Source organism: Saimiri boliviensis, chromosome 4, assembly GCF_048565385.1.
Source record: "Saimiri boliviensis isolate mSaiBol1 chromosome 4, mSaiBol1.pri, whole genome shotgun sequence".
Taxonomy (NCBI): domain Eukaryota; kingdom Metazoa; phylum Chordata; class Mammalia; order Primates; family Cebidae; genus Saimiri; species Saimiri boliviensis.
This window is the reverse complement of record NC_133452.1, coordinates 114,001,012-114,028,894: the sequence shown is the minus strand read 5'-3', so window position 1 is coordinate 114,028,894 and position 27,883 is coordinate 114,001,012. Positions and strand designations below refer to the sequence as shown.

General features: G+C 39.7%; 1 protein-coding gene across 4 annotated transcripts in view; it reads left to right on the top strand.

The window, feature by feature from the left end:
* The window catches only part of KCNQ5 (potassium voltage-gated channel subfamily Q member 5), a 581,045-nt gene extending 553,370 nt beyond the window's left edge, over window positions 1-27,675 (top strand). For all 4 annotated transcript variants that reach the window (XM_074398052.1, XM_074398053.1, XM_039467797.2 and 1 more), the window contains 3 exons: window positions 19,387-19,518; window positions 21,351-21,477; window positions 23,334-27,675. In XM_074398052.1, the coding sequence (XP_074254153.1) occupies window positions 19,387-19,518; window positions 21,351-21,477; window positions 23,334-24,296 (1,222 nt within the window). In that variant the 3' untranslated portion in view covers window positions 24,297-27,675. The remainder of the gene's footprint in view (window positions 1-19,386; window positions 19,519-21,350; window positions 21,478-23,333) is intronic.
* Window positions 27,676-27,883: the final 208 nt, after the last annotated feature.

Below are 27,883 nucleotides of genomic sequence, written 5' to 3'. Positions count from 1 at the left end.
TCCTATTTTCAGCTATCAATATTTATTAAACACCTTTTTAATATTTATTAAATGCCATTTTCTACAACCATCTGATCTTTGACAGACATGACAAAAGCAAGCAATGGGGAAAGGATTCCCTGTTTAATAAATGGTGTTCGGAAACCTAGCTAGCCATGTGCAGAAAGCAGAAACTGAACCCCTTCCTGACACCTTACACTCAAATTAACTCCACATGGATTAAAGACTTAAACATAAGACCTAACACCATAAAAACCCTAGAAGAAAACCTAGGCAAAACCATTCAGGACACAGGCATAGGCAAGGACTTCACGACTAAAACACCAAAAGCAATGGCAACAAAAGCCAAAATAGACAAATGGGACCTAATGAAACTCCAGAGCTTCTACACAGCAAAAGAAACAATCATTAGAGTGAATCAGCAACCAACAGAACGAGAAAAAATTTTTGCAATCTAAGTTTGACAAAGGGCTAATATCCAGAATCTACAAAAAACTAAAACAGATTTACAAGAAAAAACAAACAAGCCCATTCAAAAGTGGGCAAAGGACATGAACAGACACTTTACAAAAGAAGACATATATATGGCTAACAAATATATGAAAAAATGCTCATCATCACTGGTCATTAGAGAAATGCAAATCAAAACTACATTGAGATACCATCTCACACCAGTTAGAATGGCGATCATTAAAAAATCTGGAGACAACAGATACTGGAGAGGATGTGGAGAAATAGGAACACTTTTACACTGTTGGTGGGAGTGTAAATTAGTTCAGCCATTGTGGAAGACAGTGTGGCGATTCCTCAAGGACCTAGAAATTGAAATTCCATTTGACCCAGCAATCCCATTACTGTGTATATACCCAAAGGATTATAAATTGTTCTATTATAAGGACACATGCACACAAATGTTCACTGCAGCACTGTTTACAATAGCAAAGACTTGGAACCAACCCAAATGCCCATCGATGATAGACTGGACAGGGGAAATGTGGCACATATACACCATGGAATAGTATGCAGCCATAAAAAAACGATGAATTCGTGTCCTTTGTAGGGACATGGATGAAGCTGGAAACCATCCTTCTTAGGAAACTGACACAAGAACAGAAAATCAAACACCACATGTTCTCACTCATAGGCGGGTGTTGAACAATGAGAACACATGGACAGAGGGAGGGGAGCCACACACTGGGGTCTATGGTGGGGGTAACTAGGGGAGGGACAGTGGGGATTAGGGAGTTGAGGAGGGATAGCATGGGGAGAAATGTCAGATATAGGTGATGGGGAGGAAGGCAGCAAACCACACTGCCATGTATGTACCTATGCAACAATCTTGCATGTTCTTCACATGTACCCCAAAACCTAAAACACAATAAAATATATCTTTTAAGAAAAAAAAATCTGCCATTTTCTAGAGATGATTAAAGATACTCTTTGAATTTGTCTGGATGCTATTGTCCAGATGCATTCTGACACGTTTCTAATAATGTCACTGTTTATAGTACATAGTAAAGAATGACTATTTTTAGACTTTTTCCAAAATATGTCTTCTACTCAGAAGAAAACTTAGTTTTGTATGTTTCCTCCCAAATTGTCACAGATTTTTCTCAGAATATTATTTCATGGAAATGCAAAAGTTGGCTGGAAATATGTTTCCAAACTCACCTCTGGGAGTGAAGACTGTACTTTAACAAAACCTCCATATTTTAGTGATTCAGTTCCAACAATGTTAAGTTTCTTTTCATTCATTCATAGAAATTAGTTCCTAAATGGAAAGATAAAATTAGGAGGAAAGTAAGTGAGCAAATGGATAAACTCTAGAGGATTCTACACACTCACTTATACCTATTTCATAGTAGGTTACCCGTTTTTCTATCACTGACTGAAAAAATATAGCCCATAAATTACCTAGATGTGTTCCTTCAAAATGTCAAACATCTGGCTAACTGGGAATATCTAAAGGTAACAATTATCTTTTATGCTAGTACCTGGCATTGTAGTTATTACAGATACATGAATCGGGCAAAATTTCACACAAAAATTAATATATGTTTCTTTAATTTAAAATAACAGGCCAGGCATGGTGGCTCATGCCTGTAAATCCAGCAGTTTGGGAGGCCAAATCGAGCAGATCACTTGAGCTCAGGGGTTGAAGACCAGCCAGGGCAACATGGTAAAACCCTGTCTCTAAAGGAAAAAAAAAAAAGACTGATACTAAAATAACAAATATTTGAAAGTCATATACAGCTGCATATTTATGCAAGAGCCCCAAAATAATAACTTTTTAAAATATAACAGAAATTACTGGCAGGTAAATTATCAGATATGCATACCAACACAACATATAAGTACTGTGTAAAGGATTCAGCATTTGAGAAAAAAGCTTTGTTAAAAAGGTGTAATACAAAGAAAAATAATAATAACAACAACAAAAAAAAAATACGGTGTAATACAAAGCTTACCTGCTTCTTACCAGTATTGTTTTCATAGAATTACTACATCTAGGATCAAGGCTACTTTTTTTTTTCAATTTGTAAAACTATTTCAACAGATGTAAAATTATCCTGTCAAATTGCTATTAAAAGTTTCTAAGCACTAATCTCTGCACGGACTGGTACCCAACAGTTGGTGAAGCAGCTCTGGTCCGCAAACCACACTTTTAAGGCTACTCGCAACAAGATCCTCAATGACCGTTGTTTTCCTGTCAATTTGTTTTCTGTCAGTTGTCAAGAAGCGAGTCAAAATACTGTGCAACCTGTTCTTCTGAATATCAACAAAACCACTGATGCATATGACTCATTATTTTGAAGAGAAATGACCAAGAAGCTGTCGATTGTGTCTTGCTTTTAACATCTCTTATCTCCATGCAATAATGGTCATGCCTGCTATGTTTCACTTTATGCTACCTTTTCTTTCCCAGGCCAGACTAGCCTTTTAGAGAATAAAATGAATAAATAAGGTCCAGGGTAAAAACTCAAACAAGTCTTTAGGTGAAGCTACAGCCAGGCTTTACATGGACACCATCACCTAATTCTATCCCTTCTCCCCACCCTCCCTAAAGCTGCTAGGGAGAGGTAGTCCAAGAAACAGGACAGCCTCTGTACACCCTTGAGCAACTCAATTAGCGCTTAAAGCCTCTGTTTCCTCATTAGCAAAATGGGGATGGTAATGATATTGACCTCATAGGGTTGTAGTAAGGAATGAATAAATTAATAAACATTTGCAAACTACTTAGAACAGTATACACAGTCAACATTATGTAAATGCTAATATTATTACCCTTGAGTTGTATGGACTCCTAATGCCTTCCAACATGCTACCTCCACTGCCCATCCTCTGCTCTGGCTTATCCTTTTCCTTTCTGAGTTCCACTCGCTCCCATGATGAGTCACATGAGAAGCACTTTGTTCCTCTTCTGAAGGGTGCTCCCATCTTCCAAAACATATACAGCCTCACCTGCTTGCATCTCCTTCACCTGGCAGCACTTGCCATTATCCCCTTGACGTTACCTTCCCACCACCTGGGCTGAGAAACTACTCAGAGCTGGAAGAGCAATCTTTTCACCCATGAAGAGCAACCATGAGTCAATGTTCCAAGTAGATTTCACCTCTTTTCTCCTAAGGGTGAGCTTGCTGCCTTCCCAGGCACCCTCCGAAGAAGCAACAGGACAATGAAAGGGATAAGTTAACTCCTCTCTCCCTCCCTGACCCTTGCCAAAGCCTGACTATAGACTCTTTAAAGCTCTCCCCAGGGGTTCAGTACATGCATTTAAAAAATAGATCTTGAGCCTCAACTGTGCACCAGGCACAGAGATAAATGTTAACAAGAAAGATGGATCCCTGCTTAGAGTGTGAGGAGCCACCAGAAAAGGAGGGTCTATTACAATGCAGAGAAGCATGTTACTACAATGACAAAGTCCAGAATGGCTTGGGCCAACCTATTTCAGCACTTGTGGGGAAGGTGGCATTTGGGAAGACTTTCTAAAGAAGGAAAAGAAGAAATCTGTAGATATGTAGGAACTAGCCAAGTTACTAAGGAGGGTGGTAGAGGCTTGCAGAGGGAACTGCAATTGCAAAGAAGCAGAAGTGAAGGTGGCATTAGAAAGTACTGTATGGGTGATGGTTGAAGGTAAAGAACAAGGATGAGGAGAGTAAGGCTGAAGAAAGGAGAAGGAATCATAAAAATGAGCAGGAATGTGGAAAGATTCTAAGTACAGAAATGAATTTATCAGATCAGGGCTTGATACAGTTTGGATCTGTGTCCTTGGCCAAATCTCATTTAGAACTGTAATCTACAATGTCAGAAGAGGAGCCTGGTGGGAGGTGATTGAATCATAGGGGCGGATTTCCCCCCTGCTGTTCTCATAATAGCAAGTGAGTTCTCACGAGATTCATGGTTTAAAAGGGTATAGCACCTCCCTCCTCTCTCTTCCTGCTGCTCCAGCCACTTCCCCTTTGCCTTCCGCCATGATTGTAAGTTTCCTGAGGCCTCCTCAGCCATGCTTGCTGCACAGCCTGCAAATCTATGAGCCAATTAAACCTATTTTATTTATAAATTTTCCAGTCTCAGGTATTTCTTTATAGCAGTGCAAGAACGGACTAATACAATGCTTCATTTAAAAATTTGGGGCCGGGCGCGGTGGCTCAAGCCTGTAATCCCAGCACTTTGGGAGGCCGAGGCAGGTGGATCACGAGGTCGAGAGATCGAGACCATCCCGGTCAACATAGTGAAACCCTGTCTCTACTAAAAATACAAAAAATTAGCTGGGCATGGTGGCACGTGCCTGTAATCCCAGCTACTCGGGAGGCTGAGGCAGGAGAATTGCCTGAACCCAGGAGGCGGAGGTTGCGGTGAGCCGAGATCGCGCCATTGCACTCCAGCCTGGGTAACGAGAGCGAAACTCCGTCTCAAAAAAAAAAAAAATTTGGAAAGATGACTCTGATTGCAATGTAAGGAATGTACTGGAAAGAGAGAAGTATTGTTACAATACCTGGATCTGCCGGAGCCTCAGCTGGGCAGTCATGATGGAGAACAATGAAGGATGGATTTCAGATAGGATTTGGATATTTACAGGTTGGAGAGGATGGAGGGAAAGAACAGAAGGAATCAAGGATTTCACATCTGGAGGATGGTGAGACAGAGGCTGGCTTGAGGGGAGATCACTTATTGTGAGTGTTGAGTTCAAGCAGTCACAGTAGGGCTCAGCAGTAGGTGGATCTCTGGATCTGACACCCAGGAGAACAATCTGAAATTTGGAACAAATTTGGTAGCTGTCAGCACAGAGATAAATGGTTTGCAGAAGTCTCACCCCAGGGACTAAAAAGAGAAGATGGTCAACACAGAAGTCTAAGCCTCACAAACAGGAGCTGCAAAAGGAAGACTGCTCTGAAGGTGACAGATTCAGAGCATCCAGACAGATGGAAAACCAGGAGAGTGTGACAGAAGAGGAGCCAGAGGAGGAAAGTGTTTCAAGCAGGAGGCAGATATCAACTCTGTTAAATGCCGCTAAGAGGTCAAAGAAGATAAAAAGTGAGAAGGTCCTCTGCAAGTGGCAACGAGGTCATCCATGACTTCGGAGAAAAATTCATTAGAAGGAAAAGGGTTTGAAGCCAGACGGTAAATAGAACACTTTTTTAAATTACAAGAATCTTTCTCTCTAATACAAACATAGATGAAGTGTCAAGAATTTCTTTGTAACTAGCAAAGGCTCATCAACTCCTCTAAAATAGCTCAGATCTGATCAGTGAACTGAAGAACCACTAATGACATTTCAGAGTTTCTGAGGTAGGTATGCAAATCAGGCCTCACTGTTACCCTGGGTTGGGTGATAAAGTTTTTCAGGGTTTTTTTTTTTTGCCCCTGTGTTCTTCCTGTTCTGAAAGGCATGTATGGGACCATTCTCTTGACCATTCCCAAAATGCAGTCTCAGCTGTGAATCCTTCTTACATCTCACTTCATATTTCAGGCAAGAATACGCCACAAGTAAAGAAGAGGCACATGTTTGCCATTGTGGGTTTTGTCAAATCTACAAGCTGTTTAATCATCACCAGTTCTTAATTTTGCTGATGAAATCTCTGCTATTTTAGCAGAGGTGATGAGTCTTTGTTTGCAAGTCACTATTAAGACATTCTTGACAGCCAATCTATGACACATTACAGTAAAGGATGCTGCTGAAAGAACATTTTATGGATCATTTAGCACATATCTTTAAAATCCACTAATATACTCCTTAGAATGTTCCTTTTGCTTATTTTTGTTTTAAAGGTAATTACTTGTGGCTACATTTGCTCTGAGGCTCTGTTAGTGTTTTCACTGAAGATACACTTACTTTATAGCATCTGAGATATTAAACCTTTTATTTGGCTATAATTTAAACTGAGTCTTCTATTCTTTGCTAATAATATTACCTCCTATTCTATGCTAAAAATATTTAAAATCAGTCAACATGTATAGTCAACTTATTTATTTACTTATTCATCTCACACTTTAAAGTTTATGCAAGATTTTATACTCCTAGGAAAACAAATCCCCAAATTTAGTTGCCATATCAATGCTTACAAATTCCTGGCAGAAAAAAAAATTAAAAAAAAAACAAAACACTTTCCAAGGTTCAAAAAAAAAGAAAAGAAAAAGAAAAAAGGAAGAAAAAAAAATTCCCGGCAGGAAAGACTTGCTCAGATCTGGAAGTTACTACTCTTACACCCTTAAAGAAAATCCAACAAAATCTGTAGTTGGGGGCAGGTGCAGTGGGTCATGCCTATAATTTCGATACTTTGGGAAGCTGAGGTGGGAGGATGGCTTGAGCCCAGGGGTTTGAAACCAGCCTGGGAAACACAGCAAGACCCCGTCTCCACAAACTTTAAAAAACAACAACAACAACAAAAAAAAAACTCTGCAAAAGAGTCTACAAGATCCTGCATATAAAGGACAATAATAGCAAGCATGAGGAGAATAAGTCTACTCTCAGTGGTAGAAACAGTATGGCCACAGAACGTCTGAAGGTCCTAAAGGAGCCAAATGGAATATCTGCTTGCCCCTATAGTGAGAACATCAGACAGACTGTACACACGTGGAGTTAATTTACATTTCTCTATTCAGAGTTAATAACAAGAAAATGAGACAGATCAGTGCGTTCAGGGACTCCTGGGGTTCCTTGGTTTTGTCTAGTAACCCAATCTGAGATGAAAGAAGAATGGAGGAATCTTAGATATATAATTTTATAACTTGCTTTGCAAGTTATAAAACTGTCAGAGTTTAAATACTGTATACACAAATGCAAATCTGTATTGTTGAATTATGTTTATGTATTAACAGGAAAACAACATTAAAAAGTATTCTAAATAACTAATGTATATGCCTTCAATAATGATGCAAATTATCAAGCCCTGAAGCCCTAGTTGTCTGCTGGATTTATTCCATGATCAATTTCAAGAGAGGGCTACCTCAGGGGAAATTCAGTGATCAAAAAGCTCTGGGTCACCTGAAGGATGAGCCCTGGGGTTCGTGCTTCTAATACAGATGCTGTATTTCTCATAGAATCAGAAATCAGAATTTTCCAAACGGGAAGAGGGAGTATTTCAGTCTGTTTTCTGATATTTATAACAATATCTAAAACTGAGTAATTTATAAGGAAAATGAATTTATTTCTTACAATTATAGAGATTAGGAGGTCCAAGGTGGGGGAGGTGCATCTGGTGAGGGACTTCTTGCTGGTGGGGACTCTTGTGGCATCCTGAGGCAGCACAGGGCATCACACAGCAAGGGGACTGAGCATGCGAAGTGCTAGCTTAGGTCTCGCTTCCACTTCTTATAAAGCCACCAGTTCCCCTCTCATGATAGCCCATTAATCTATTAACCCATTAATTTATAATTCATTCATACAGCCAGAGCCCTAATGATCCAATCACCTCTTAAAAGTTCCACCCCTCAATACTGCCACATTGAACATAAAATTTCAACATGAATTTTGGAGGGGACATTCAAACCATATTAGAGAGATGTGGAATGCATGTCAATAGTGTAAATTAACCCAAATAACCAATATAAAGCAAGGGGTTAAGGGAGAGAAACCCACATCCACCCCATAAACGTTAAGATCTGCAGTCACAAAGGGGCCATTCAGCAGCCTTCAGAAACTTAATAATATCCCCAGAGACTTGGATGCAGAGTAGGTAAAGGACTGTCATCTTCTCCAGAAATCATCTCTGATTACCTCTACCAGTCTGGGTTAAACATCCCTCTTCTGAATTCCCATATGAACCTGGGCTTCCCACCACCTTGCATTCACTAAGGGAATTTTAACTGTCTGCCTACTTGTCGGTCTGCCCTACTAGACTGGAAGTGCCCCAGCAATAGGATTTGTTTTTTCATCACTGTATCCCTGGCATCTAGCATGGAAGCTGACATATAGTAGGCACTCAAAAAATGTTTGATGAATGAATGAATGGTTGGATTCTTAAGTCCCACTCATGAGGCATCACTGGGGGAGGCAGCCACATGGAGCTCATCTAGAGAGCTCCAAGCTCTGGACAAATGAAACTCTCAAATCCTGTCAGAGCTCACAGTCGCAGAAACCATTGTCTTGCACCATGATTGCAAAGAGGGAGACTGGTGACCAAATGATCACTGTCATCACTTAGGAGGCTTCTTTAACACTGCCAGCTCCCAGTAGTTAACAGTTTGGAGCCTAGCACAGTACTCAGCACAACATCATAGGTGCTCAATGAATATTCATTGAAAGAATGAATGAATCATTTTAGCACTTCCTTTCCCTTCCAAGGTAATCTTTTGAAAAATTAATAGAACTTAGTGACTTCTTGCATGAAACTTCAGACCTCACTCAAGGAAAGGGAGACATTTGGGTTCTGATTAGAGGTCTGACACCAAGGCACTCTAACACCGTTCCTATGGGTCTGACATGTGTGACTGAGAAAATTTATGAAAGTGGCATGAATTATTATCAGTTCTTTACATGAGAGCAGGGATCGTTCCAACCCCAACACATGCCACCACCACCCCAATCCTGTCTCTACTCCAGTGGCTCTCAACCTTGGCCGCACATTAGCATTATCTGAAAAGTTTTATAAAATCTGTGGACCACCCCCTGGAATAATTAACACAGAATTTCTGGAGATAAGACCCAGGCATTTTTTAAAGCTCCCTGGGTGATTCCAAAGAGCAGCCAAGCTTGGGAAGTATTGCTGTCTTGACAGTCAATCAAACTGCCTCTTCAGTTCACAGTTGGCTGAGCCCTCTCTGCCCTGCACATGGTTTGGCTGCTGGCTGGGTCCGTCCATCTGTTTGGTGGCGGCAGCAGGCACTGCTGCTTCTGTTTTCTCATCGTTCTTATCTCTGCATATTCATATGAAATATTTTTACCCTAATTTAGAGGATTGGAATAAGACTTTTGTAAGATTTTAAAACTCACTGCATTACAACAAATGCACCTACATTTCCTTATAAGTGCACATGTGTTCATGTGTATATATAGATGTCGTCTACCCAGAGTTTCACTTTGCTTTAATTATTTCTTCATGCTCAGAAAATTGTATGAGCAGGCTTCAGTTTCAAGAGGAGGTACCAGTTTCGGTTTGTGATGAATCTTTTACACCCTCTAGTGGTACTGCTGGGCCATGTCAGTTTTGTGCAATAGGTTTATTAGACTCCTAGCCTCTTTGTAACCAACAGCATCAAAAGAGACTAACCTTAGGGGTCTTTTGCTCTTTGCTGCTGTGTTAGTCCCAGGGATGCAATTTACCCTCATGAAGAAAAGAAGCAAATGAGTATGTAACTTACTCCTCGGCCTTTTGCTGGTCCTCCAAAGGGCCCGTCATAGGTGTTTAATGACTATTCATTGAAAGAATGGATGAATCAGTCACTTCAGCACTTCCTTTTCCTTCTAAGGTAATCCTTTGAAAAATTAATGGAACTTCTTAACTACTTCTTGTGTGAAACTTCAGACCTCTCTCAAGGAAGGGGAGCATAGTAAGAACAGGATATTCACTTAGCAAAAGTTTATTGAACACTTACCATGTGCCAGGCACATGCAAGTAAAGAGCTGTATCACATCAAAATGTCTTTTTCATTGTTGTTATTTTGTGATAAAGTATTAAGATCTTAATATTAAGACAGTAGAAGAACCTTATGATTAAGAGCCCAAAGGTGGAGCAAAGCTGTTCTATATCCTAATTCTACAATTACTGTATATTTAACATCAAGCAAGTTTCTTAACCCCTCTGTCTCAGTTTCTTTATCTGCAAAATGTGGATGGCAATAGTACCTTTCTCATAGGATCATACTACAAAATGCTGCCTAGTGTTATTATTTTAATCATTAAATATACCTTAAAGGTCCTAATTTAACTCTTGAATGATTTGCCCAGACACTCCTTTTAGTAGAAAATACACAAGTCATATGAAACTTTTTTTGTAAGCATGTAAGAGGCCACCAAGGTCTTCTGCTTCTTCCCCAAGCGAGTTCATGGGCTTTCATTTATTCCTGGCTTCATGGTATTTTTTCATAGCTCTTCTTATCTAAACCAGGGGTCAGCAAACTATAGCCAGGGGATCAAAATCTAATCCGAGGGGCTTGTTTTTATAAATAAAGTTTTACTGACATGTTACACTCATTCATTTATTGTCCTGTGGCTGCTCCCATGCTACAGTGGCTGACTTAAGTAGTTTCAGCAGAGACCATACAACCCACAAAGCATAAAATATTTACGACCTGACCCTTTTAGAAGATACTTTCTGGCCCTTGTCTAGACACTGAGTCGCTCTGGACTTACTTCCAGCTGTGTTTAGAGTGAGACAAGGAAGGTTTGGGCTAGCCTATGTGAGAACTAAGCATGAAATCAGATTTAACTAAGTCAAACCATAGACAAACCTACCCCACAGTCTTGCCTCATCCCCCTCATCCTGTAGTTAAAGCCCTTAGTATACGAAATGTAAATCTTAAAAATTGGAGAATTAAAAGACCTTTTGAATTCATAGTCGGATAGCTAATCTGAGACATTTTCCTCAATTTTCAGCACCCACAAATTTTTCCTGGGGTCTAGGATTATTGAACTCTGAGCTTCCTTGCTCTCTGCAAATAACTAGATAATGGCCTAATCTCTCCCCTTCTCAAAGGCTAATTGAGTAGCTTTTTGCTCATGATATACTTTGGGAATATATTATATATATTTGCTAGAAAATATACCTTATAAAGCAAAACTAACAGACTCTAATGAGACTGATGCATATATCCTACAGATGAGGTAAAGTAAGCAGATGGCCCCTAAAATTTGTGATAAAAGGGAAAACATTACAATTATTGGAGGTGGGTAACCCATATTAGCCATGGCCTGATTCCCAGAGGGGACCTATGAGAGAACGCAGGTGCCCAGGTTGAAAGGTAGATGTATTCCAAACATGGGATCCCCCTGGAAAGACAAGGACAGAGATGGATGGATAAATGACTAATGTGGCCTTGGATTCATTTATGTGAGAATGTCAGAGCATACAGGGCAGAGTAGGAAGTCAAACCATAGACAGCCTAAACATTCTCTTTAATGTTTACAAGGTTGCCTGCCTGGGATTCACTCTGTGATGCAGCGTCATGAGTGGAATGGCAAAAATGTGAACCTTGGCATCAGCAGTAACCTTGTTCTTACTAGTTCTGTGACCTTGAACAGGCAACTCAACCTCCTGAGCTTTACTTGACCCAAATGTCAAAGGTGGAAAGTTCTTAGAGTTTTAAGTTGACATAATGCAGGTAAGTACTTAGTACAGCACCAGCCATCGAGCCAGGCACAACTCTTGGAAACCCACTCAACATTAAGTTGAGGAGAGCAAGGTCTATGTCTTGCTCAACTTTGTATCCCTGCCATCCAGTTCTGTGGCCAGCAGATGGATAGTGGTTGCCCAGGTTAAGTTCAATGCATCACAGAGAAAGAGGCAGTTCCAGGCATTCCAGTCATGACCACAGAAATAAGATGCTGCAGGGGCCAAGGAGGACAATACTAAATACTCAGGAGATACTTGCTCAGACTTAGCTTAGACTCAAATTTTCCTCTCTCTACCTTCTGATTTTGATCATGAAAATCATATACTGTCCCTAGAACAAGTGAGGGGATTGAGTGGAGAGAGGGAGGCTGAGATCATTGAATAATGTAAACATCTCAAGTTACATGACCTTGCTGACTAGGTAGGCGTCTTCATTCACAAAGTATGATGGCTAAAACAGTTAGGAGCCCCAGAGAGCATCCCCCCGACCTGGGCCTGCTTAGAGCAAGCCAGGCACACATGATTTTTGGAAGCACTGATAGCAATCTCCTAGGAGCAAAAAACTGAGGTTGCATTCTTTTTAGACTCTAGCCACATGTTTTCTACTGTTTTCTTTGTGGTCTTATAAAACCATAAATTTCATTCAAACAATATAATTCCATCCCAACAAGCTCTTCCCTCTCTTTTTCCTGGACAGTTTTGTTTTGCTATTAGGTCTCTCTTTCCATTTGCTGCTTACCATGTTGCAGTATTATGTATTCCTTGACTTCCAGTGTTCTTCCCTTGCTCCTTACTTCCTCATGATGATGTCTTATTGTTTACAATGCAGTTGCTTTGTGTGATCCTAATTACACTGGCAATCTAAGGAAAAAGAATCTTATATATTCATGATTTTCAGAAGCAGTTCTATTTAAAAGACTTTTCTGAACCACACATTGTCCTATTAAATGAATGAACATTTCTTTTACTTTAGAAAGTTTTTTGTATTCATGGAGGAAACTCAGAGGCTTATGCTCTGCAATGTGCCTGAAGAACTTGAATCTATTCTAAGGCATTCTTTTTAGAAGATCTGTACAAGAGTCTGCCTTGTCACAGAACACAAACAACTTTGAACTATGGAATAGCAAATCCTCATTTATTTCTTTAGCATTTAATGAACCCCCTAATACTTGCCAGGGATTATGCAGGATGCTAAAGTAAAAAGCACAGTTCCTGGCATGAATAAATTCCAGTGGGTAAGACACATTGCCACAGATTTAGCTGCATCATAGTACATTTGAAAACACAGAGAAGTTTGATGTTTATCCTACAGGCCATAGAAAACCAATGAAGGACCACCATCTACCACAGTGAGGGTGGTTAGGAAAGATTTCCTAGAGCACTTAGTGCTTCAACTGAATCTGGAACAATTAGCATTTTACATGGAGTGCAAAGAGACAGAATCCTAATGAATGGGCACTTTAGTGACAGGAAAATCCAGATGGGCTGGAGAGCAGGCAGCATGCAGAGGAATGACTAGAGATAAGCATTTGGAAAGAGAAGGGGGAGCTCTCACCATCCACCACCCTCTTCCCTCTAGAGTTACCCAAGTCTCCCCAGCAGAGCTTCTAAACAAATAAACCTCCCATGCTCATTAAACTCTGTGCCAAGTGTTAGGATATCAAGAGTAAAAGACAGAATCCCTGCATTCAGTGGTCTCACACAGTGTGTTGGAAGAAGCTAGTATATAAGCAAACAATTATAGTGTGGTGTATTAGGTACTAAACTAGAGGTTAATAGAGAAGTGATTAACTGTTTTGTTGGAATCAAAAATTTCATGAAAGAAGTTACTTTTTTTTTTTTTTTTTTTTTGAGATGGAGTTTCGCTCCTTACCCAGGCTGGAGTGCAATGGTGCGATCTCGGTTCACCGCAACCTCTGCCTCCTGGGTTCAAGCAATTCTCCTGACTCAGCCTCCCAAGTAACTGGGACTACAGGCGTGCACTACCATGCCAGCTAATTTTTGTATTTTTTGGTAGAGACAGAGTTTTCACTATGTTGACCAGGATGGTCTCAATCTCTTGACCTCATGATCCACCCGCCTCAGCCTCCCAAAGTGCTGGGATTATAGGCGTGAGCCACTGCGCCAGCCCAGAAGTGACCTTTTTTTTGAGACAAGGTCTTACGTTGTTACTCAGGCTGGAACACAGTGGCAAGATTGTAGTTCACTGCAGCCTCGACCTTCTGGGCTCAAGTGATCCTCTCACCTCAGCCTCCCAAGTAGCTGGGAGCATAGGCATGTGCCACTATGCCTGGTTAATTTTTTTTTTTTTTTTTTTTGAGACGGAGTTTCGCTCTTGTTACCCAGGCTGGAGTGCAATGGCGCGATCTCAGCTCACCGCAACCTCCGCCTCCTGGGTTCAGGCAATTCTCCTGCCTCAGCCTCCTGAGTAGCTGGGATTACAGGCATGCGCCACCATGCCCAGCTAATTTTTTGTATTTTTAGTAGAGACGGGGTTTCACCATGTTGACCAGGTTGGTCTCGATCTCTCGACCTCGTGATCCACCCGCCTCGGCCTCCCAAAGTGCTGGGATTACAGGCTTGAGCCACCGCGCCCGGCGATTTTTTTTTTTTTTTAAGACAGAGTGAGCCTTTTGTTGCCCAGGCTGGAGTGCAAGCACAATCTCTTCTAGCTGCAACCTCCGCCTCCAGGATTCAGGCAATTCACCTGCCTCAGCCTCCCAAGTAGCTGGGATAACAGGCACCTGCCACCATGCCCAGCTAATTTTTGTATTTTAGTAGAGACATGGTTTTGCCATGTTGGCCAGGCTAGTCTTGAACTCCTGATCTCAGATGATCCACCCACCTCGGCCTCCCAAAGTCCTGAGATTATAGGCATGAGCCACTATGCCTGGCCACGCCTGTTTAATTTTTTATTCTTTGTAGAGACAAAATTCTCACTATGTTGCCCAGGCTGCTCTCAAACTTTAGGTTCAAGCAATCCTCAACCTCCCAAAATGCTGTGATTACACATGTGAGCCACCACACCTGGCCAAAAGAAGTGACTTTAAAGCAGAGTCTTGGAGACATAGCAGGATTTCAGGAAAAAAAATAGCAAATGTAAATAATTGAAGTATATAATTGATTGGCTGGTGTTTAGTGGACCTGCACATACTTTATTGTTGCTGGAACCTAAAGTCCCAAGCAGGAAGTGGAAGGTGATGAGGCAAGAAAGAGAGACAGAGGCCAGTTTATATATGGCCATAGACGATATACTTCTAAGGAGTTTGATGTTTATCCTACAGGCCATAAAAACCAATGAAAGACTTTAGGAGCAAGGTAATGTGCCCTTACTTGCATTTTGAAAGGTTTATTCTTTCTCAGGCTACAGCAGCATTGATGCAAATGAGGGGACAGCTTTGAGAGCTATTAGGACATGCCTGGACTTCTTTTAACAAAAGTAAAATGACAGGGTCATCATTCTTTAAATTATTGATTTCAAATATGTCTATTGGCCCGGTGCAGTGGCTCATGCCTGTAACCCCAGCACTTTGGAGGCCAAGGCAGACAGATCACTTGAGCTCAGGAGTTTGAGATCAACCTGGGCAACACAGGGAGGCCCCATCTCTACAAAAAATACAAAAATTAACCAGACATGGGGGTACATGGTTATAGTCCCAGCCACTTGGGAGGCTGAGATGGGAGGACTGGCAGATTTGAGAGGCCAAGACTGCAGTGAGCCATGATTGAGCCACTGCACTCCACCTGAGTGACAGAGTGAGACGGACAGAAGGGAAGGGGAAAGGAGGGGAGGGGAGAAAGAGAGAGAGAGAGAGAAGGAAGGAAGGAGAGAGAAAAGAAAGAAAGAAAAAAGAAAGAAAGAAAGAAAATATTGTAAACATTCCCTCCACACTTGTAAATCATAGAACATGATTTAGAACTTTCATATCACACCTTGAGTATCTTTAATGTTTTTGTTTTCAACCCACAACACAGCCAGTTGAGAAAATCTATTAGATTTCCATCTTCAAAAACTTAATAGGAAAGATTTTTTTTTTAGCTTCAATAATGCTCTGGTAAATTCTGAACAACCAGCTCTTCTAGAGAAGGAAACCCTGATTTGTAGTGTTTGCCAATTTCTGTAGTGTAAATACTCCTGTAATGGCTGTTTTCAAGCTACCAATGTGACATCACTGAGCAGGAGTTGAGAAGACATGCAGTGTTACATTATTAGATAGAATTTCCATGGTACAGACACAATAGATATGAACAACTCAAGAGCACAGAGAGTAACATGCAGTAAAATAAATAGAAAATGGTGAGTTCTGAGTACATATTACCTTTGTTTTTAATATAATATACTTGATTATAAGTCTATATAATTCAATTTTTAGTAATAATTGTATTTAATAACCACCAAAATTTTTAAAAGTAATCAGCACTTGGGAGTCAATACAAGCTTACTCCAGGCACTACTGCACATACTCCTCTTTACTAAATAATTAAAATGATATTTATTAATCCAATCTTCACTGTTTAATTCTCAAACATAAAGTAGGAAAATCTGGAAGTAAAGCATTGGAGAAAAAGCAATACTACTTGAGGAGTGGTATGATGTATAAAAATAAATAAGCCTAGTAAGAGTTTTAAAATCTATATTTTGTCGGACACAGTGGCTCACACCTGTAATCCCAGCACTTTGGGAGGCCAAGGCAGGTGGATCACGAGGTCAAGAGATCAAGACCATCCTGGTCAACATGGTGAAACCCCGTCTCTACTAAAAATACAAAAAATTAGCTGGGCATGGTGGCGCGTGCCTGTAGTCCCAGCTACTCAGGAGGCTAAGGCAGGAGAATTGCCTGAACCCAGGAGGCGGAGGTTGCGGTGAGCCGAGATCGCGCCATTGCACTCCAGCCTGGGTAACAAGAGTGAAACTCCATCTCAAAAAAAAAAAAAAAAAAAAAAAAAAAAATCTATATTTTACACATTTTTCATTATGTGAGTATATTGAAATAACATAAAAGATAATCAGTTTCATTTTTAGTATTGATCAAAACTATAAAACGTGGATTTTAATTTTAACTAGCTAGCTCATAAATAGTAAATTATGTAAGTAAAAGTGGAATTATTTTAGGTCTGCATAAACTATGACTGCATGAGTGCTATAGTGTAATATTATCTATCAAATGCCTTCAAAATGTACTTTCTGTTAAAACATCTCTGAAAGGAAGAGAGAAAAGCCACAAGCAACTTTAGATGAATTATCCAAAAGAGCTTAAAGTCCCACCAAGAAACAATGGCAGATCCCCATTAGGGCACAAAAGGTAATTGGAAGTATGTGAGTTCACATCTGGGCAGACACATCCCAAACCATAAATGTCTGAGCTACAGCCAGTGAGAACACACTGACGTATAATGTAGTTTGCCCCTCCTCCACCACCACAGGAAAGAAAGAACTGCTGAAGATCCCACTCAGACTTCTCAATTCTCCAGAATTGATGCCACGGGAAAACCAGGACGTTATGTGGGGGTGAGAACCAGGCAGATCTGAGTGAGATCCTGGTTTTGTCTCATACCAGTTGCTTATTTTGGGGGGCAAGTCACTTAAGTTATTTGAACCTCAGTTTCCCAAAATATAAATAGGAGAAAAGAATATCTTATCAAGTGCTATTGAAGACATACATTATGTGAAGACATACTTGTTATGTGAAGTACTCTTCACATAACAAGTGGTAGACAGATGTTATGAAAGCACAACCACACCCACAACACCCACAAAAGCACCTAATGATGTATGAAAGATGATTTTCCCTTTTTCCTGCCTACCTAGGCATCACTAGCTACTTTGAAGATAGAAAAAAAAAAAAAAGGTTTTAGGCTGTTAGATTAGCTCTTCTGGTTTTATTCTTAATCTGACTCAGATTAGAGGATCTTCTCTTTATCTCTTTCTTTCCTTCCTCCTCTTATTCAACAAATAGTTTCTACTGTGCTGAGCCCTGAGCACGCAATGTTCAGGAAGAATAGTAACAGTCATTAGAAGTGGTAACAACAATAGCTAACTTTTATTAAGCATGGATTGTTGAATAAAAGACATCCATGTCTGCCTTTACCTAATTGACAGTCTGGTATAGGGAAACAGATATATACATCATCGCTCAGGGCCAGAAATTTCACATGTAATATATTTCACTATGTTTCTCACTATTTTTTATACAGGACACTAAGACTGTATGAAACCTAAATGCTGATAAGTCGATTTGGAACCAAAGCTTAATACTAAGAGATTAAATTAAAACACCAATTTTCTTTACTTTCTACTGGATAATTTTGCTTAAATGCTTTTGAGGGGGGAAATTAAAAACCTATCCTGAATAAAGAAGAGATTGCCGGAAAATATGTAGTTAGAGAAAGGGAGTAAGAATATTACAGTTAAGTGATTCGGGAATAATTAGGATATGACTAATTGAAAGTTAATAATACAATTGCAAAGTAGGGTTTAGGCTCTTTAATCTATAAAAGGATTTGGATTCCTTGAAATCAGCTGTCACCTAAGATAGGCAACTGATGTTTTCTTTTTAAACTTTGCATTTGTTCCCAATCTTCCCACTTTCCACCAAGGGACAACAAATGTTGGCCCTTAGTGACTGATTCCCAGCCTGGGATCTACAAATGTGATAATGGAAGTCTATGGGCCGTTTAGTAGTTGAAAAACACCAACAGGTTTAAATTTACCTGCAATAAGGCTACACAAACTAATTAAAATGTCATGTTTCTTTGCTTTCATCAGAAATTGCATCAAGTTATTGCAGGAACTAGTTATGTTAGGCAGATTAGCTGTTGATGACATCACGGAATTTGTTGGTGAAATATCGTTTTAAAAGATGGGGTCCGTGTTGTGGGAGGCATTGCAATAAGAGGTCTCTGGTTTTGAAAAGCACAAGCTCTCAAGGCTTAGTTAAGAAATGTGTTGGTGACTCATGCCTATAGTCTCAGCACTTGGGGAGGCTGAGGCAGGAGGATTGCTTGAGCCCAGGAGTTAGAGCCTGGGCAACATAGTGAGAGATGTCATCTCAAAAAAAAAAGTGTGTTATGTTTAAAATAAAAAGAACTTGGCTAGCTAATCCAGCCTTATTTTGCAGGAATAATTTATGAAAAAAATGCAAATTTTCATATTAGTTTACATTTCTCTGGAGAGAATAGAGTGTTTTGCAAACATATTTGTGTGTCAAAAATGCATGTAGTTCCACAAAAGACCATTTAACAGCCTTTATATTTTTTAAGGCATGCTATCACTAGATATTATATCTTGGACTTCTGGAGATCACATAGAAAAGTTAGAATTGCATTTTGACTTTAACTTTCATTCAGGGTTTCAATGGACATTAAAAAGGCAAAGCACTTGATGTTCAGCCACTTTTTTAGTGTGTTTTTCTATTCTTAAGGTGTGTCTCACATGAGATGTTCTTAAATTGTCCACTGTAATCTCAGGCTTTTATATGACACATCTGCAGAAGCCAAAAATAATTTGATGCATGACTTTCCCCCCCAGAGTTTCTTATTATATTTACTAGTAATCTATTTTGGTAACTTATATAACAAAGTTACAGAGATTAATATGTAATATGTTTTCATGTAGAATTATGAAATTTCATGTTGCAAAACGGAAGTTTAAGGAAACATTACGTCCATATGATGTAAAAGATGTCATTGAACAATATTCTGCTGGTCATCTGGACATGTTGTGTAGAATTAAAAGCCTTCAAACACGGTAAGCAATGGAAATGTCATTCCTTGTAAAGGAATGGGCATAGACACTAGGAAGAACTTCTCTTCAGTAGAGTAAACCTCTGAAGTCCACCTTTTTAATTCACTTTTAGTGGGCAAATGGAACTTCCTTTTAACATTGATTTTATTTTGCTTTTAACAAATATAACTCAGGCATTAAAAAGCATCCAACTGTTTCATTTTCTTCAACTGTAAAAATGGGAAGAAAGTTAGTTCTTGCCTTATAGGGTCATCATGAGGATTGAATAAGTTAATGCATGTAAAACATAACATATAACAGGCCTGGCACTGTGTCTAATAAACATTAATGGTTGTTGCTAATGTTTAAATTATTACTGCTGCTGCTGCTACATTATCTAAATTCCATTTATTACCTAAATTCTAATCATCCTTTGGGAATAACACATTTCTTCTTCATTAAGTTTCATCAAATCATCTAGCCCATGAAGACAGGCCTTTCTCTGACCTTTATACAGTCGTAGAGTCTACTGCAGAACACTAGAGCACTCCGAATCTTGGTGTGCTGGGCCAAAGCTGAGACCTGGCCCTTGTGTTGTTTCCTAGTTGCAAACATGTTCACCTTGCTGTGGACCAAGACTGAGCTCTTTCCTTCATTCATGTCCTGTGCGGTTCTAGATATATACTATCCTTCTAGTAGCATCTTATTGAGTGGTTCATAGAAATGAGTTCTACATGTTAATTCCAACCACATATGGTTAACTGTAATATCTCAAAACCAAAATATTTAGTCAATTCAGTTTAAGACTGTTGCTTTATTATCAGCACAAATTACCAGCATTTGTGATTGTATAGTGCCTAAAATGCAAGGACTGAGTCTTGAACCTTTTTTATATGCCTACAGCATGCTTAGCCCAGTGTGAGGCATATGATGGGCCCTTAGTAAAATACCTGTTCATCAATTGTTATAGAAATAACAATTTGTTAATTTATTCAGCAGATAATTATTGAGCCCATCGTGTGTGCCCGAACCTGTGGACATCCAGAGACTGATAAAATAATGACCCAGACCTGGTAGAGTTTTCAGTTTAGTAGATTAGATGCCATGGTGGGAAGTGAGTACTGCCTATGTTTCTGTGCAGAAAAAGTAAGCTGGAAAGTTGAGTCAAGACTCTTGATAATTCAATCCTAAATACATACAAGTAAAGAAGAAAGTGATTCTTATTTAGGCTGATCAAGTCTTCTTGGAAATTGCTTTAATTCATTCTATAACATCTGTAACATGACCAGAGATTGTGATCATGTTACAATGTCTGCCTAGATGGCCATGACCTTCTAAGTTCTTTAATAAAACTGTCTATGGCTCCCAAGTTTTATAAAGTTGAACTGCTACGGAATTTATATAGCCAATCTTGAGTTTCTAGCTCATGTATCTTCTCCAGCTGAATTTCAAAAGGAAAAGACCATAGCTTTCCTATCTGCTTATCTTTCACATATGTACAGTAAGTGCTCATAGAATAATCTGTTCTATTAATGCAAAATAACTATAGTTATGATTTTTGTCGTATTTTGAAATGGTTGAATTTAGGAACTGCCTGATCAGAGGTAGAAACCATTACTTTGTAGTTTACTAAAGTTTTATTTCCAGAAGACCACCCATAAGTGATTTCATCTGGGACCAGAATAATGAGATTAATCTAGTATGTAATCTCAGGTTAACAAAATAAGCATATCAACTGGAACAAGTTTATTCTTATTTCATCTCACATAAATCGAATAACTGTATGTACTATATTTTTCTGAAACTCTTCATTCTGTCCTAAGCCCTCATAACCAGATCTACTCTTTCTCTGACAGTGTTGATCAAATTCTTGGAAAAGGGCAAATCACATCAGATAAGAAGAGCCGAGAGAAAATAACAGCAGAACATGAGACCACAGATGATCTCAGTATGCTCGGTCGGGTGGTCAAGGTTGAAAAACAGGTACAACTCAACTACACTGGGTAAATTTTTAGTCAGAATTTTTTAATCAAAATTCATCATAGGCAATTGGATGTATTGCAGTGATTATTTTAAAATAAATAAAATCAAGAAAAGAGTGAAGGAAATTAAATTTTCTTGGTGTGTAGACAGTACTCTCTGAAACACTTTGGATTTCCATATAAGAAATAGAAAATTTCATCTTATCAATTAATAGTTAATTGGAGACAGCTATAGATTTCCAACAGTTGAAAATGATTTAAAAATAACAAAGATCTATTATTCATTTGTGTTTTGGTTGTTTTGTTTTTTTCTTTTTGAGACAGAGTCTCACTCTATTGCCCTAGGCTGGAGTGCAGTGACGTGCTCCGGCTCACTGCACCCTCCGCCGCCCACGTTCAAGTGTTCTTGTGCCTCAGCCTCTCCAGTAACTGGGGTTACAGGCATGTACCACCACACCCAGCTATTTTTTGTATATTTAGTATAGACGGGTTTCACCATGTTGGCCAGGCTGGTCTCGAACTCCTGACCTCAAGTGATCTGCCCTCCTCAACCTCCCAAAGTGCTGAGATTATAGATGTGAGCCACTGCACTCGGCAGGCCACTTTTTAAAAAAATATAACAAAACCGTATTACAATTCTGATGACACACTGAATGCTTGTTAACCTTGAGTCTTTTGTATCTTCACATACAAAGACAATTTTCCAGAAATCAAGTGGTTCCCCCAATTTAATCAAAAATACTTCTCATATTAATTCTGGAGCATTTCGTACCATTATTTTTTAAATGTGCCTATATTTTTAAATTCAGAATCACCTATATTGATACTTAAGGTCTTGATTTCATTATAGAGTAAGTTCCTTACTAGATTTCTGCAGAGTTTCAGAATGTCTTTATAGAGACTTAGGAAAGAGAATCTGAAAAGAATGGGAAGTTTTGTTTTGTTTTGTTTTGTTTTTTTCAGACAGGGACTTCTCTGTCAACCAGGCTGGAGTGCAGTGACACAATCATGGCTCACTGCAGCCTCTACCTCCTGGGTTTATTCAGTCCTCCTAACTCAGCCTTCCTAAGAGCTGGGACTGCAGGCATGCACCATAACAGCCAGCTTATTTTTGTATTATTTTTGGTAAAGACTGTGTCTCGCCATGTTGCCCAGGCTGGTCTCAAACTCCTGGACTCAAGTGATTCTCCTGCCTCAGTCTCCCAAAGTGCTGGGATTACAGGTGTGAGCCACTGTGCCTAGCCTGGAATGAAAAGTCTTTTTTTGTTGTTTTTTTTGAGGGAGTTTTGCTGTTTTTGCCCAGGTTGAAGTGCAATGGTGCTATCTCAACTCATCAAAATCTCCACCTCCCAGGTTCAAGCAATTCTCCTACCTCAGCCTCCGAAGTAGCTGGGATTACAGGCATGGGCCACCACTCTGCACTAATTTTTTGTATTTTTTAGTAGAGACATGGTTTCTCTGTGTTGGTCAGGCTGGTCTCAAAACTCCCAGCCTCAGGTGATCCGCCTGCCTCAGCCTCCCAAAGTGCTGAGATTATGGGCGTGAGCCATCATGCCCAGCTGGAAAGTGTTAAAGTTGCATTTTTATAGTGCTTATATAACTTTCGAGAAGCACTATTTAAAGAAGTGGGAGGGAGAGATGCTAATGAAGACTAAATAGAAGCCAAGTGTCCCTCCTCTGGCCCCATCACTGCTAAATGCTACATTCACTAAGGGTCCAGACTGCATTGCGCTTTATATTCAATATTTCTTTAAAGGTATTGGCACACCTTGACTTCATTTTTTAATTCTAGAAATGACATCCATTCTTAATAACAGATTATACTCCTTCCTGTGTAACCATTTTCCTCACTTCTAGGTACAGTCCATAGAGTCCAAGCTGGACTGCCTACTAGACATCTATCAACAGGTCCTTCGGAAAGGCTCTGCCTCAGCCCTCGCTTTGGCTTCGTTCCAGATCCCACCTTTTGAATGTGAACAGACATCTGACTATCAAAGCCCCGTGGATAGCAAAGATCTGTCGGGTTCTGGACAAAACAGTGGCTGCTTATCCAGATCAACTAGTGCCAACATCTCGAGAGGGCTGCAGTTCATTCTGACGCCAAATGAGTTCAGTGCCCAGACTTTCTACGCGCTTAGCCCTACTATGCACAGTCAAGCAACACAGGTGCCAATGAGTCAAAGTGATGGCTCAGCAGTGGCAGCCACCAGCACCATTGCAAACCAAATAAACACGGCACCCAAGCCAGCAGCCCCAACAACTTTACAGATCCCACCTCCTCTCCCAGCCATCAAGCATCTGCCCAGGCCAGAGACTCTGCACCCAAACCCCGCAGGCTTACAGGAAAGCATTTCTGACGTCACCACCTGCCTTGTTGCCTCCAAGGAAAATGTTCAGGTTGCACAGTCAAATCTGACCAAGGACCGTTCTATGAGGAAAAGCTTTGACATGGGAGGAGAAACTCTGTTGTCTGTCTGCCCTATGGTGCCGAAGGACTTGGGCAAATCTTTGTCTGTGCAAAACCTGATCAGGTCGACCGAGGAACTGAATATACAACTTTCAGGGAGTGAGTCAAGTGGCTCCAGAGGCAGCCAAGATTTTTACCCCAAATGGAGGGAATCCAAATTGTTTATAACTGATGAAGAGGTGGGTCCCGAAGAGACAGAGACAGACACTTTTGATGCCGCACCGCAGCCTGCCAGGGAGGCTGCCTTTGCATCAGACTCTCTAAGGACTGGAAGGTCACGATCATCTCAGAGCATTTGTAAGGCAGGAGAAAGTACAGATGCCCTCAGCTTGCCTCATGTCAAACTGAAATAAGTTCATTTTCTTTCCAGGCATAGCAGTTCCTTTAGCCATACATATCATTGCATGAACTATTTCGAAAGCCCTTCTAAAAAGTTGAAATTGCAAGAATCAGGAAGAACATGAAAGGCAGTTTATAAGCCCGTTATCTTTTAATTGCATGAAAATGCATGTTTAGGGATGGCTAAAATTCCAAGGTGCATCGACATTAACCCACTCATTTAGTAATGTACCTTGAGTTTAAAAGCCTGAGAAACCAAACACAGCTAATGCTATGGGGTGTATGAATATGTCAAGTTTAGGTCATTTAGAAGATTTGATACTGTATTTTGAAATTATGGGAGTAAACACCAACAAATTTCAGGCATTTCTGCTTTGTGAGTAAATACAAACTACATTTTCAAGATTAGGCGATAATGTATATTTAAACACAATGGCTATCAACCACTGCTAATAAGGTATCAACTAAAGCAGAATTGGGGAATAATAGAAATGGATGCTTATGTCAAGATATATTTGCCAACCCATTCCTATTCAGTCATTTTATTATTAATGTAATTTGGATGTCAATTTGTGTGCTTTTGGTGATTTAGCACTGTGGCAAGCAATTTTGCACATCATTTTCATGTTGTTCTTTATGACAAGAATGTTCTTCAATTAGAAAATGTGCAAATAATGAAATCCAGGGCCAGTGGGGCAAATAGACTATCTGACATATTTAACTTTATGAAAACATATTCCCTGATGGCAGAATCAACTTTATAAGTGGTCAACTTCTACACAAGCATATGAAATACTGATCAGTAGAACAACCATTGGGATTGGGCTGGTTTCTCTGCAGTGGCGCCAACCCCAGGCTTGGCAATACTGCCCACATAAAGGGCAAGTGTGAGAAGCTATTCTCATTTTGCTGACATATAGGTAGGACCCTGGAGGATGGGGCATTTGAGTAGGACTGAGATAGGAAAGGCTTGAAAACAATCCAGAAACAACACCAGGAAGTTGGTAAAGTAAAAGAAAATGACATCCCCCTCAAAGGGCAATGAGCGGGAGAGAAACAACCAAAATAGAAGAACTAGATTTTTTTTTAATGAGTATTCTTAGGGAATTCAACTACCTAATCTTCCCTTCTTATATATAAGCAGAGAATTTTTGAAAGGTATTTATTTTTTAATATGCCCTGAATGTCTTTTGCTATTATGTGTACATTTTGCATATGAAAGTCTAAAACAAAACTTCCTTTACTTTTTATACTGTTGTGAAAATTTTCTATTCTTCCCAAGAATGTCGTCCCAAATCTGAAATTACTGGTTCAGTTTCCTGATGTGAACATTTGCCATTAGAAGCTAAATAGTACTGGCAGGGTCTGCAAATCAGAACACTTAAGTATATCATGGCAGCAAAAAGACCAAGGGAAACAAAGGGACAAAAGTATTTATCAGAAAGCAAGCAACGCTGCTGACTGCTTGTTAGAAACCCGTCTAGTTATCTCAGGCCATCAGAACTTCAGCCAAAGTAATGACATTCAAAAGAAAAGGACATAAGAGATAGCATTTCAATTTAATTAAACCCTAGCCACAGGAGGACTCAAGAAAGGAAGTTTTTCCCTTGGCAGACATCAATGCTGCCTCCAAAAATACTTCTCCAGCAGCCAGGCAGAATGAGCAAGGTTATCCAGTGGATGTTCAAAGTAAGAAGGAGGCCCTGAACTCCACCAGACCTCCCAGCCCTCCCTAACAGGCTTTCTCCATCATTGACTCTCCCCTACTTTTCTTCTTCATTAACTCCTTATCCATTCCCTGCCAGTATTTTCCTTCTGAACTTCACCACGTCTTAACCAGCCTCCATCCCCAAGGAAACCAGTTCTCCGCTTTACCTAAAACGTGCTTCTTAACCTTTTAGAACTTTGTCCCTTTGCATAAGCATGGGCATTTTTAAACCTCCTACTTCTCATCCCACTTGGATTCTAACACAGTCGGAATCATTTAGAATCTTTTTGGCTGCTGGAGACACGTAGAAGATAGAGGCTAAATTTTACACCCCAGTTAAGACTGTCAATCCTTTAAAGCAATTGTTTTCATTTTAAAAATATAGAATGCTAGTAAATTATGAAATTTAAGTTTTCATCTTCACTGAAGTTGTAATTCCCCCTCCCAAGAATACTACTGCATACAAACATACACACACAATTTCCACTGACCTAAAGCCAGACACCTGCCATGACTGGGCAGACTCTCCCCCAGTATTAACAGAGGAAAAGGAGGGAGGCAGCAACTTTCAGGTAGCACTGATTCTTGGACATAACCTGTCCTGGGTCGAACCCCACTGGCAGCAGGAATTCTGAATGTATTGGGGACCCCTCCTTGTTAAGCCTCAAACACAGTACAGCTCACCCAGCGTTGCTAAAGACTGAAGATTCAGAACAAAACCTACACACAGCACTGAGGTCTTAATCATAGCAAAACGTGATAAAACGTGTTGTGAAAAACTTTTATACATTGAAGCCATGACCGTTTTGTGTCTATCTTACTCTAGCACAAAAATTTGGGGATGTTAAATGATAGTCGTATTATGTGGAAACTATAAGGTTCTGTCTGTCATGTTACTCTCTCTGGAAATGAGAGGGGTCTCCCATTTACGCTAAGCAAAGTTCCATTGGTCAATCTTAAATGATGTCTTGAAGCACAATTTAGCTGAGCGCTGAGTGGCCATATGCTTTCTCAGTACAAATGTGTCTGCCTTCTTCAACATGTAGGGTTGATCAAGCTAATATTTAATTGCAAATATCCCTTGTATGAAGTTAACTAAAACAATTTTGCTATGTCTGATCTAAACGTTTGCATTCTGTTCAACTAAATTAATATTTGTAGATTGCAAGTTTTCTTTAAAATAACTTTATTGAGTTTTTAAGCCCTGATCTGTTCTAAGGTGCCTTTCTCACCTCCCACTGATTTATCGATTCTCAAAGTTCTTAATTTGCAAGTAAAACAAGTCTAATAGAGAGGAGGAAGTCAGGCACTAAGTGACCAATTCTCATGCCCATTTGCAAAGCAAAACTACAAGGAATGATAAAACCTGAGCAACTAAATTAATGGATCATTTCACTAAATCAGACTGAGGAAATATGAATATTAACTTGTCTCCCTTGAAGCTGATATTTTTCGCCTTAAATGACATTGTTGTGTTTTTGTAAGAAAAACTTAATCTAATTATGTGCATTTAAGTGAGCAGTTCTAAAAGTCATGTATGACAACGCAATTGTCTGTTTCCTGAAAACAAATAAATCAGGAACACCATATCCATTTCAAGCTGCCATTAAAGTGTAATTTATTTTGCTCTCCTTTACTGGGATTGTTTTAAAGTAAACATTAAAAAGATGTCTATAAACAGCTAATGTGACTATGTTTATCTGGAACTAACTAATTGGTTCTGAACTGACTGGACCAAGTCAACCAAACTGACTGTATACAGATTTTGGACTGAAATATAAAAATTACGGTTTTGCAGTGTTACTGAAGTTGTTAGTATTTTGGGAAGGAGGGAGACTTGCATATACTCCTGGGGTTTTCATGAGAAATATTAATTTGAAATTGATTATAAGT